The 11,369-nt window shown below is 47.6% G+C and overlaps 1 protein-coding gene across 1 annotated transcript; it reads right to left on the reverse strand.

Moving 5' to 3' along the window:
• Positions 1-9: 9 nt before the first annotated feature.
• Positions 10-10,455, reverse strand: LOC148164470 (uncharacterized). Its single transcript, XM_088022308.1, has 4 exons — positions 10,260-10,455; positions 6,540-6,674; positions 4,559-4,649; positions 10-222 (listed from the first exon to the last, which is right to left on the reverse strand). The coding sequence occupies exon 4, from the start codon at positions 208-210 to the stop codon at positions 10-12; it is 201 nt and encodes a 66-aa protein (XP_087878434.1). The 5' UTR covers positions 211-222; positions 4,559-4,649; positions 6,540-6,674; positions 10,260-10,455.
• Between the last annotated feature and the right edge of the window lie 914 nt (positions 10,456-11,369).

Raw genomic sequence — 11,369 nt, forward strand, 5'->3', positions numbered from 1 at the left:
GGGACGGGCTCACCGAGTTCCTCTCGGGCAGCAGACACAGCTGCTGAGGGCGGTGGCGGCCCGCTGCTGGCTGGGTGCGTCCCTCAGCGCTGGCCCCCTGTACGCCCTTTTCCTCTTTGTTTTTCTCCGCTGTGGAAGTGGGTCCTTTCCCCTTGCAGCTCCAGCATTCTCTGGGGGTGTGCCTCCTGCTGCCAAAGGAAAATCTCGCATCTCCAGGGCACACTATGGGAAAAGGCCCCCCCAAAAGACATAAAACACCCTTACAACAGGATCAAAGGTAAAGCGCTAGCCAACTCGACGAGGCGGCGGCGAGGTCACTCCTCGGCTTCCAGCGGGGTCAAAGGAGCGGCGGCGCTCGTGCTCTGGCGCTGGGGCAGCTCAAGAGGGACAAGCCTTTCTGCCAAGCCCATGAGCCTCCCACCAACTATCATGTACCGGGGCGTTTGTGAGCAGATGAGAAAAACATTTTATCTGCAGCCATATATTCTCCCTCACATTTCTCAGCTTCCAAATACAAACCCGTCAAACACTTGGGTTTTTCTTTTCTCAAAACAATGCCTTGAAACCACAGCGTACTCCAAATCCAAAGCAACTATCTGGTCTTTCACCTCGGATGGCAAACAATGGCGCTGCAATGTAACAAACCCATCCCGGTTTCCAACCACGAAACAAATTAATCTGTTTATATTCTCAGGGCCTCGGGGTGGAGAGACATTGGAGGAGGTACTTCTGAAATCAGCTGTGGAGCCAACACCAAGTACAATCAGTTCTGCCCCCTGACGTCCACGGTCTATTAAATTATGCCAAGGATGCATCTTGCGTTCTCACTGTTTAATGACAGGGACCCTAGGCATGGGTAAGCGTGGGAATGATCCATAATGCTGAAGGTAAAAGAACATCTTTGAAAGCTAAGATATTTTCTGAGCCAATTTGCAAGGCTAATTTGAAGCATAAAGGTCAAGAAAATATTCCCAAACCTAGCCAGAGAACAAATGAGAAAGCCCTTTCCTTAAGGAAGCCTAGACGAGTGCGGGGAAAACAAAGATACACTTTCAGTCCCTTCTCCTTCCAGGGCAGGGCCAACATGGTGTTCTGGTAACCACTGTCCCCTCAGCTCCCTCCCCACCTTCTGCTATCTTGCCGCTGGAGTATGGGACCGAAGGAGGAGGAGACAAGATGTAGGATTTGTGACTGAAGGATCAAAAGCGAGTTAGAAGGAGCTCAGGTGTTCTAGCTCACATACCCCTTGAGAGGCTCCAGAACTGGACCAAGACTGGGAGTTTTATTCCAGGTTTTGGCACTGAGTAGGATCGCTGTCAAGTGTTAAATGTCTCTTTCTTCATTTGGAAATTTGTAACAGTGCCAGCTGTTTTACCTGAGACACTGAAAGGATTTATGGAAGTTCTCGGTGCACCTGATGTCATTTTTTTCTTTTTAAGTGAAGAAGTCAGGAAAAAGAACTAGAATAAAATGTTATGGAATATTTCTATGTCGACCTTAGGAGAAAACATCCTGAAACACACCTCGGTTTTGATTACATTTAAGGTTGTATTTTTATCCCCCACCACCTTCAGCTTTTTTTTTTTTTTTCAGTTTAAACTATAAAATTGATCGTGGTTGTCAAGTTTGACATACGTGATCATAAGTCATTTTGTAACCTCTCACTAAACATCAGGAATCACTGGTAAAATAGAAGTAGCAAATGAATCTTGCACGGACAAAGCCATCAGAAAACATTTACCTCAGGAACAGGAAAGCAGTTACCACCTAGATACTCCCCTTCTGTAACTTCTGGTACTTTCTGTCTGCGTCACGCATTCTAGCACTCAATCGCATGTCATACTGAATATTCCTATGTGTATGTTTTATCTCCCTATAAAGACTATGTTCTCTGAAGACAGGAATCTTGTTTTAAAGTTCTTTGGCTTGGGGCGCCTGGGTGGCTCAGTCGTTAAGCGTCTGCCTTCGGCTCAGGTCATGATCCCAGGGTCTTGGGATCGAGCCCCGCATCGGGCTCCCTGCTCCGCGGGAAGCCTGCTTCTCCCTCTCCCACTCCCCCTGCTTGTGTTCCCTTTCTCGCTGTCTCTCTCTCCGCCAAATAAATAAAAATCAAGTGTTTAAAAAAAAAATAAAAATAAAAAAAAAATAAAGTTCTTTGGCTTGTCTATAATCGTCAGCATGGTGTACTGAGATGTGGCTGGACCCTCCATGACTGACCCAGCTTCTCCCAGAACAGAAACACCTGGCATTTGCGTTGCACTCTTTTTCCAAAGGAACTCTGAACATACTACAACTATCAAATCGCCTCAATCTGCCAGGCATTTCTGAGGAGCTGGTAGCAACGATGATTTCTAATAATACTGTGAGCATATGACACTTTTATTTCAAAGTACTCCTACAGACAGTCTCTTCTCGCGAGTTGCTCAAGCTTGATCAACAGGCACTGTACGGATGCGTGGCCCCAGCACACATGAACTGTGGGAGGGGTTTCTCCCGGTGCTCCCCGACCCTGCTCTTCCGCGAAGCCACCTCCTTACCATGACTTTATGGGTGGAGACAGCAAAGAAGGCTGAAACAAGCATGTGGACTCACTGAGAGATGGGCAACAAAATCCAGGGTCTTCAACCCCTGATCTAGAGGAGTTGTTGAAGTAAGTCACCCTAGCCTTAGCCCTAGCCAAGCAAAAGAAATCCGCCAAAGACTCACATTAGGCTCTTTGGCGTCTACATTTGCAGAGTGGTACTCAACTGTTTACCGTAAGGACTGGAAAAGCTCTTCCACAGAAGATGCTTCATTACAGACACACAGAGATTTTTTTTCCTCCACTATAAAGAAATCTCCTAACTTTAAGATCTACTTAGTCAATGTTTCTCCCTTTTCTTCTTAGATGCTATTTAAAATTCCTCCTAACTAGGTGTCAGACATCCCGACATACTAAACTCACTGACCACAGCACCAGGCGGCAGGTACTCTTACTCTCCCTATTTGAGAGATGAGGAAACTGAGCCTCTGAAATGTGTAGCCGTTTGCCCCAGCGAGGTGGGTCATCCCTGGGTTAGCCATACCCCAGTACGTGGCAGAGCTGGTGCGGGGCCAGGCACCCTGGCTGTGCTCTTCATCACTCCGGTGCCTGCCAAGATGGGGACTCAGTGAACAAGGGGAGCCCGTGCACGGAATAAAGTGCTTAGCAGTACAACATCAGCATGTGGGTGCACTACTACTAGGATGACTACCATTCTCTAGCCAGCTCACTAGCTTATCCTGCCAAATGGCATTTCATATTTTGTTCATCTCCAACTGTCCCCTTCCTTCCCGCCCTCCCCTCTCAATGGTCTTGCCCAGGACTTGACAAGAAGAGAAGTCACCAGGCCAGATGTGACATGCTCACCATCAAATCGGCAAACCTGTTTTCAGAGTACCTATCCCCTCCTTCTTCCCTATTATTGAAACAGACAAAACAGCCCACTTCTCCCCAAAGGTCAGTCCCACCACAGGTGGTCTAGGCCCCATTCTGTCCAGCTTTCTGAGAGCTCTCGCTCTCTCCCTTTGGCCTTCCCCGCCATCTCCTGCATATTTCCAGTCATCACTTGGACATGGGGTAGTCTCTTCCAGCATTGAGAAAAAAACAAAAAAATTACAGGAAAACAAAGCCCAGCTCTAACATGTTATTATTCCCTTTCAGAGCCAAGTTTCTCCAGAGTTGACAAGACACACAGTCTTCACTTCCTTACTTGTCATTCACCCTTTCACCATTTTAAACCAACTTCCACCTGCCACCCCCATCCGGATCACAGAAACCACTATTTTGGTTAAGGTCACCACTGGCCACTGTTCTAACCTCATCTTATGCCATCTCTTAGTCTGCCAGCTGACTGCTTCCTCCTTGAAACTCTCCTCTTTCGCTTTCCATGGTGCCACACTTCCCTAGATTTCCTCCCGCCTCTCCGGTCACTCTGTCTGTCCCCTGTGCTGGCCCCTTCTCTATTCAATCTCTGCAACTCAGAGGTCCTCGGGACTCTACCCTGGGGCCCCTTCTCTTCTCATTCGGTAAGCTCTCTCCATGCCAACAACTCCCAGTTTCCCGTTCCCAGCTCAGCTTCTGCCCTGCGGACCAGCACCCACAAATGCCATCTTGACATCTCCCTTGATATCTCCAACTCAACAAGACAGGAGAGGAATTCTTCATCTCCAGATGGCCCCCCTCCCCAAAGTATTTGTCCTTCTGTCTTCCACACTGCAGTAGATGGCACCCAGTTGCTCAGGCCACAAACACAGGTGTCATTCCCGACAGGCCTCTCCCTCACCTCAACCCTCCATACCGAGTTTGAATATTTTCGCGGAAGGAATGAAATCCTGGCTTCAGAATTTTTTCTTCAGAAAGGGCAGGCAAGGAACAAGAGTGACCTGTCCATCCCTGTATTCCCAGCACTTACTCTAGCACCTGGCATGTGGTATTTCAAAAAATATCTCTCAAACAGAAGTTGAAGTTTTTCCCCAAGATCATCTTTCTAAGCCAGCCAGGCTCTCTAGTGCTACTGTGATCCATCAGGCTACTCACCAAAACCCCAAGGGTCACGATACTGCGGTACTCATCCTGGAGGTGAGGAGTTGGAGGAGTCCCGGAACCCCTTTCTCAAAGGTGCCCTCACCTGGATGAAGGATAAAGAAGAAAAATTTCTAAATGGATTAAAAAAAAAAAATCAACTATACATCTTGTTACTGTGTATCTTAAGAGCAGATTTCCTATGTATTCTAGAATGCTCGATTAAGAGGCAGTTGTCATCTCCCATGTAAAGGGAATTAACTTCCAATTTTTAAAGAGTATATTATCCAATCGGTAGACATCTCAAGGCCCCTGTGACTTTCCCTCCTCCCCAACTGCACATTTTATTTTCAGAGACTGGGAAATACTAAGGGCAAATAAAATCAATGTTTCTACCTTCTAAATTTCTGGGCATTTCGTAGGAAAAAAAAAAACCCTCCCATTTTTGCTGCTGCCCATTCCTCGTTCGTACAGAGAACTGGAGCTGACTGGGAAGGAGAAAGAGACAGACCTGCAGATGCACTGTTGAATTCACGGAGTGAACTCGGTCGCAGTCCTCCCTACTCCGAACCCTCACTCTACACGGCAAGCACTCAGCAAGGAAAGGTATTTTCACGTGCTTTTGGGAGAACGTGGGGCTGAACAACCCGGCCAAATGATTTCCGTGACTGAGTGCCTACTGTGTGCGAAACGCTAAAATGAACGGGGCTAGATAAGTCAACAAAACAAGCTACTGGTCAAGCAGGACAATTTCTAACATTAGTCCTCGTAAATCAGAATTATAACCCTGAGCCTTCCCCTTTGCCCAGATTTTATAGTTTTGAAATTGCAAGGAAGAAACAAGTTCCAGATTGTCCTAAGGCCAAATTATTTCGGAATCTTTCAAAGGAGACTCTATAAGGTTGTCACAAAGTTGTAAATAAATTCACAAATTAATCTGACCAAGCTCAGAATCACCTCTACAATTCCAATTTCAATTCTTCCAATGATCCTTTCCCACTCTCCTCCTCTAAGAAGTCAAGTTTATTACAACGATGTCATGTTTAACAAAGTTCATTTCTATGCTATGACCACTACTCCATAAAAGGCAGAGTATCAAACTTAGAATGTGGAACTAAAAGGCCGCAAGATTCCATTCCGAGCTCATTCTTAACTTTTGGCATGCCAATTCCTAACAGCTTCCTCTCAGCAAAAGTACACAATAGGAAGAACCAATCTTTCCCCCAACATGTGGAGAAAAGAAAACTATACAACGCATATGCACATGCACAGAAAACCTTGGTCCATACAAAATACTAATGTATGTTTTCATACTCGAAGGGTCAGAATGCCTCTATTATCCTTCAAGCTAACAAATCTTAAGCAAGCAAGTAACTTATATCAAATTAAAGAGTCTTGGTAAAAGTTAAGCCTTCACAAATGAATTTCTATCATTTAGAATAATGGTCACCCAAAGTAAAATTTCAGCACAAACGTCCCTTCTTTGTGAAATTCTCCTTGATTCCCACCTGTCCTTAGGAAAGTCCTCTGGGGTCCTTACAGCATTATGGTCACAATCCTATTACAACACTTAAAAAACTGTATCCCTGTTATGTGTAGACAGAGAGCCTCCTGAGGAAAGGGTCATCACCACAGCACCCAACACCCAGGAGAAACTCAAGAAATGCTGGGTGATCCAGGGATTATAATGAGCTTGGAGCTTAAGTTTTGCTACCCTTGCCTCGAATTTACACAAACCAATGAAGACATGCTAAATACCTGTTTAACTTCCCACCACCTGCCTTTCCCATGAGGTGAGCTATTGCGGAAGTCCCTGCTCACAGAAAAACAGAAGGTAACTATGCTTACACTTTTGACTTGCATTTAACTTGATGACCTTTGCCTTGGGAAACAAATGTAGTTTTAACTTACAAGAGACCCTACAGAAACATAAACAAAAATCCAAAATACTCAGATTGAATCACAGAAGTCGTATGTTCATCATCAGTTTCTTTACCTTTCGAGATGTCCACTCTGCTCTCTCTTCTACATTGGGACCCAGAAGAACTTTCCGAGAATGATCTCTGCCTCCCAAACAGAAGGGAATTTTTAGGTCAAAGTGGAGTGACACCAGCTAGCCCCACATTCAGTCCTACAGGGGTGAGAAGAATAGAGAAGTTCATACCCCAATTCACACCGACTGCAAAGAAAACCACCCATTCCTCAATGCTCTGAGGCCAAAACAGTATTTGGAAGGAGCAGTGAGAAAATAATTAGGTCAAAAATGGGGAAGGAAGGCAAAACCACTAAAACTCAAAATGCAAGACGATGGAGCAGTGCAGCCCAAATCCATCCCATTGAAGCCAGGGTTGTTTATAAGAAAAGCAAAACCACCAGACACAAAAGCCTCAAGCTAATCATTGTTTTTAACTTTCTCCACAACCAAGAACAGTCACTAATAGGTTGCAAAATGGACTTTTATTTCATATCTTCTTTATGCCCTATGTTTGGCATGATGGAGATGCTGAAAAAATATTGCAGAGCCTAAAATGCAAGTGGCCATAAAAAAATTTAACTTTCACAAATCAGTTGGTCTAGAGCAGGAGTTCTTGATGTGGGACCCACTGGCTCACATGGGGTCTGTGGAGAGACTTAGTGGCAGCTGCGAACTTCCTGGGGAAAACTTCCATCTTCATTCATACTCACTCACGTCTAGCAAAAGTTAGCACTGCCGTCAACTGTGAAGGGAGGGAACAACCAGTGGTAGGTAGTTCTAGCAATCCCGTGACTGTCACCAAGACGAACCACAGGACACTTTCCCGTGGCATTACACTTGTTGCAGATATCCCAACACAATATTTACACCCATCCCTACTTCAAAATCACAGTACAGTGAGATCTGCAGCTACACTCTATTATTTAATGTGTTAGAAAGAAGCATATAAATTACTGTATTATAATTGTTTAACATTTTGCTAACTGTTTCCATGTCACTTGTAAGTCTATACGTTCTATTTTACGCATTTCAAAAACACAATTCTTGAAAGAGGTCCTACACTTCATTAGTTGGCCAAAGGGGTATGGGGTATGTAGGACATGGGAGATTAAGAAAAAATAAAGTTGTTCTCGAACAAATAAAGTTCCTATAGATTCTAACATCATAGTCACCAAGGCAGACAGACAAGTAAGTTATTCCACCAACATTACTTCATAGTTGGAAGAAAATTAAGCTGCCATGAAGCCAAGTAACACGTCCAGGGTCACTCAAATTTAGGGTGGGCATCAGCCTAGATGAGCATTCACAGCACGTGCTGTGAATTTCCTACTCTTCCATGGGGACCTTTTCTTACACTCCACAATTGTCATCACTACTAAATGGGGACAAGGTATCACCTTTCAAAATTAGTAGAAAACCAAAACCCAGACGATAGAATAAGACAGATGTATATGGTACTCCTTTTTGCTTCTTGATCAACTATGCTGCCATAATTGTTACAAAGGCTGAATTTGTTCTGTTCCTGAGAGAGAGTAATCTTTTAAAAGTTATAAAAAAGTTGGGCTACATCATCTCTCATTCTCAGAAGTGTTCAAAGCACTTTGCAGATAGGCATTCACTTATTAAGCGCTGCGATGGGTTATGAGTGGTCAGGGCAGTGGTATCACCACTTCATAAACGGGAAAACTGGACAATAAATATGAAAAATTGGTTCAAAGTCCCATAAGTCAATGGGAGAGTCAGTTTCCTGATTCCAAGTTCAAGGACTCTAACCACTATACCAAGTCACCATGATCAAATATTTAGTTGATTATAATACTTGTGAAACCTCTGTATTTTTTATCCCCTATAAGCCAGAGAGCATTTTCTTTTGATTCACAAAAGCAGACACTTCTGAAGGCGATGGGGCAAATATCCCATAGAATAAATTCCAATGTATATAAGTACTGTTTCACCTATGCTAGTCATCTAAAAATCCAGGTCAGGGATCCTGAGCTCAAAAGCCACATTACATACAAGTTGCCTCCTAAGAAGAGAACAGTGTGGAATTCTTCCTTCATCTTTTAGTCAATGACCTCCTTACCTACCTACCATATCTTGTGGAACTATTATCACCTTGCTTGCAACACTGTTATTACAAAATAATATTATAATGGTTCAATACCATTAGATCCTCGGTCCTAAAACTATGAAATGTTACCCATGCCCCAGCTTTGCCTTAAATTTTCTCTTCTTATTCAGACCACCAATTAGTGGAATCCTCATTCTTCAAAGCATCCTTACATCGTCTAACTTCTCCTTTTATTAACTCATCTCTGTCTTTAATAGCTTGAGTCTTTTTTCAATAGTTAGTAAGGATGTCTTTCTTAAATTTGTACTTATGACCAACACATTATTCACAGTAACATTTATTCCTTGCTAAAATTTCCCAGATCACTAGTATCAAGACAAAAAACAAAATCAACAGGGCGATCACACTGCTGAATCTCCACAAAGAGTCAAGGGTTCTTAACCCACACATGACTGTTACTCACCCATATCCTTTTGCCCTCCCAACTATTTTACTATTCATCCTTTCTACCTGCTACTTCCAATTCATCATTTTGTGCTCTGTGCACAAGAGTCCAAATCTCTGGTCTAAGAATGAACACTTAATTCCTGTATATTTCAAATGCTAGTAACCCACCACACATCACTGACCCAAATGAATCTCTTTACACAGCCACTAAATCACTTTCCCACTAAAGTCACCGCCAGGGATCTATCCATGTTTGCCTTAACCAAAGCCTAACTTTTCACCAATTTCATCCCATCCTAGAGTCTCTCCACCAAGAGATGCCTTGTCTACTAACTTTATCAGTCCCCAACTGGACTGCAACTTAGGCTCTAAGTCCCTCCTCTCTAGCAGAGACCAGGGCCCCTGGAGGACAGATTTGAGGCCTCCTCCCTCAGGCTTGGGAGCCTTCAGGTAAGGCCCCCAGCTACAATATTACAGGCCTCTGGCCCTTCCTTCTGAACTTAACCAACCCTGCTGTTGTTTTCCTTAGGATATCTCCATTTCACCAGGCTCACCCAACACTAACCAGTGACATCTTAATAGTCTTTGCAACTTTCAAAGGTCAAAGACCAGGGTTCCACTTTGGAAATCAATGGTGTGTCCACGACCCCCACAATGACTCAGTGACCTAGACATCACCACCTCACCTACTGGAGCCCTTTACTACTCCTACATGCTTCTTAGCTTTCACTTCCCCTCACCCTTCAACAAGTCACTGGCCTGCAAAGTCCCCTTTACCTCTCTATCCACCGCCAGGTTCTTACAGACCCCACCAAACTCGCCCCTTATTCCCTTATTTAGCTCTCCATCTCGCCCCTCCAAAGCCCCTTCATCCCAGGACCCTGGGACCGTCCCATCTTCTCATTTAGCCTCTCCAAGCACTGCTTGGGACACAACCCCTAAAAAATCGAGAGATGCCGCGGTCTCTTCCCACCGCTCAGAGAGCGGTGGGCAAAGGACGCCCCGCCTCCTCCCCCACAGGTTTCTCCAGACTCAACTCACTACATCCGCAACCTCGACCCCCGCCCCTTTCTCCCCTCCCCCCCCACCCCCACGGCTCTCCGCGGCTGTGGCTACCCCTGCCCCCAAACCGGCTCAAAACACGCGGACGCGGACCCGGCCCCCCCACCCCCCCTCCCGGCTCTGGTCCTTCCCCTCCCCCTCCCCCCCGAGGTGCCACTTACCCCCGAGGCGGGAGTGGGGGAAGGGAGAGGAGGAGCGGAGTAGGGGAGGGGGCTTCGGTCCGGGGCGGCTCTCAGCCCCGGGGGGCCGGGGCCGGGGCCAGCGGCAGCGGCGGCGCAGCGTCTCCCCCCGGCGGCGGCAGCGGCGGCGGCGGCGCCGTCCCACTCCCGCAGGCACACATAGGCTCCATTGTCCGCCGGCACCTCCCCCTTTCCGGCTCCCCCCTCCCGGTCCCGCCCCTTCCCCCTCCCCTCGGCCCTCCCCCAGCCGCACCGCGCCACGAAAGGTACCGCCGGCCCCGCCTCGGACGCGAGCGGAGAGGTGCCCCCTCCCCCGGCCCCGGCGTCCCGCCCGGCGGGGGAATGGGGACTGCCCCTCCCCGCGCGGGGCCCGCCGCCGGGAAGGGCCCGCCCCCCTCCAAGGGAATGTCATTCGTCCCCCTCCCGGAACGCGCGCAATGGTACCAACCCGGCTGCTTCCTCCTCCCCCTCCCCGGCCTTCCCGGAGAGGCACCGCCCCCATCGCCCCGCCCACCAAGTAGCCTCGCCTCCTTGACCCCGCCCCTCCCTCGAACATTTTACTATGGGACCGCCCACCGCCAGCACCACCTCCTGCTTTGCATGGACACGCCCACACGGTCCCCGCCCCAGTTCGTCACCCGGCCAGAGGTGACGCCTACTCCCCACCTTAAAGCGGCAGAGCCCTCTTTCTCAACTAAAAAAACCGCCCAGAGGGCCGGCGGGGTGGGAGGTGCGGCCAGGGAGGGTCTCCTCTTTTCCGCACCTTCCCTCCGGCGCGCACACTCACCCGGACCTCCCCACCGCCAGCCGCAGCACTGGGGAGCAACCCTAGGGGGCCAGTAGAAAGCGCGGAGGGGGGCAGGGCAGCGTGGAATTTGGCCATCTTTGACAGAAACGAATTGGAAGCTGCCAAAGGAAGGGGTCTTTCCTTCACACTTTCCTGCTGCCCTGGTCCTGGCCTAGTCCTCAGTCTTCAAGGCGACCCCCTCACGCCTCCAGGATGCCACCACCCTGCCCCATCCCCTCTCCGGTCCCTGGTCTTCACCCGTCAATCTGTGCACCGCGCTTGCGGTTGCCGGCTTTCTCCCCTCC

This window comes from Eumetopias jubatus, unplaced genomic scaffold (genome assembly GCF_037043125.1).
Source record: "Eumetopias jubatus isolate StellerSeaLion01/CBP00866 unplaced genomic scaffold, mEumJub1_p1.0 scaffold_4, whole genome shotgun sequence".
Taxonomy (NCBI): Eukaryota; Metazoa; Chordata; class Mammalia; order Carnivora; family Otariidae; genus Eumetopias; species Eumetopias jubatus.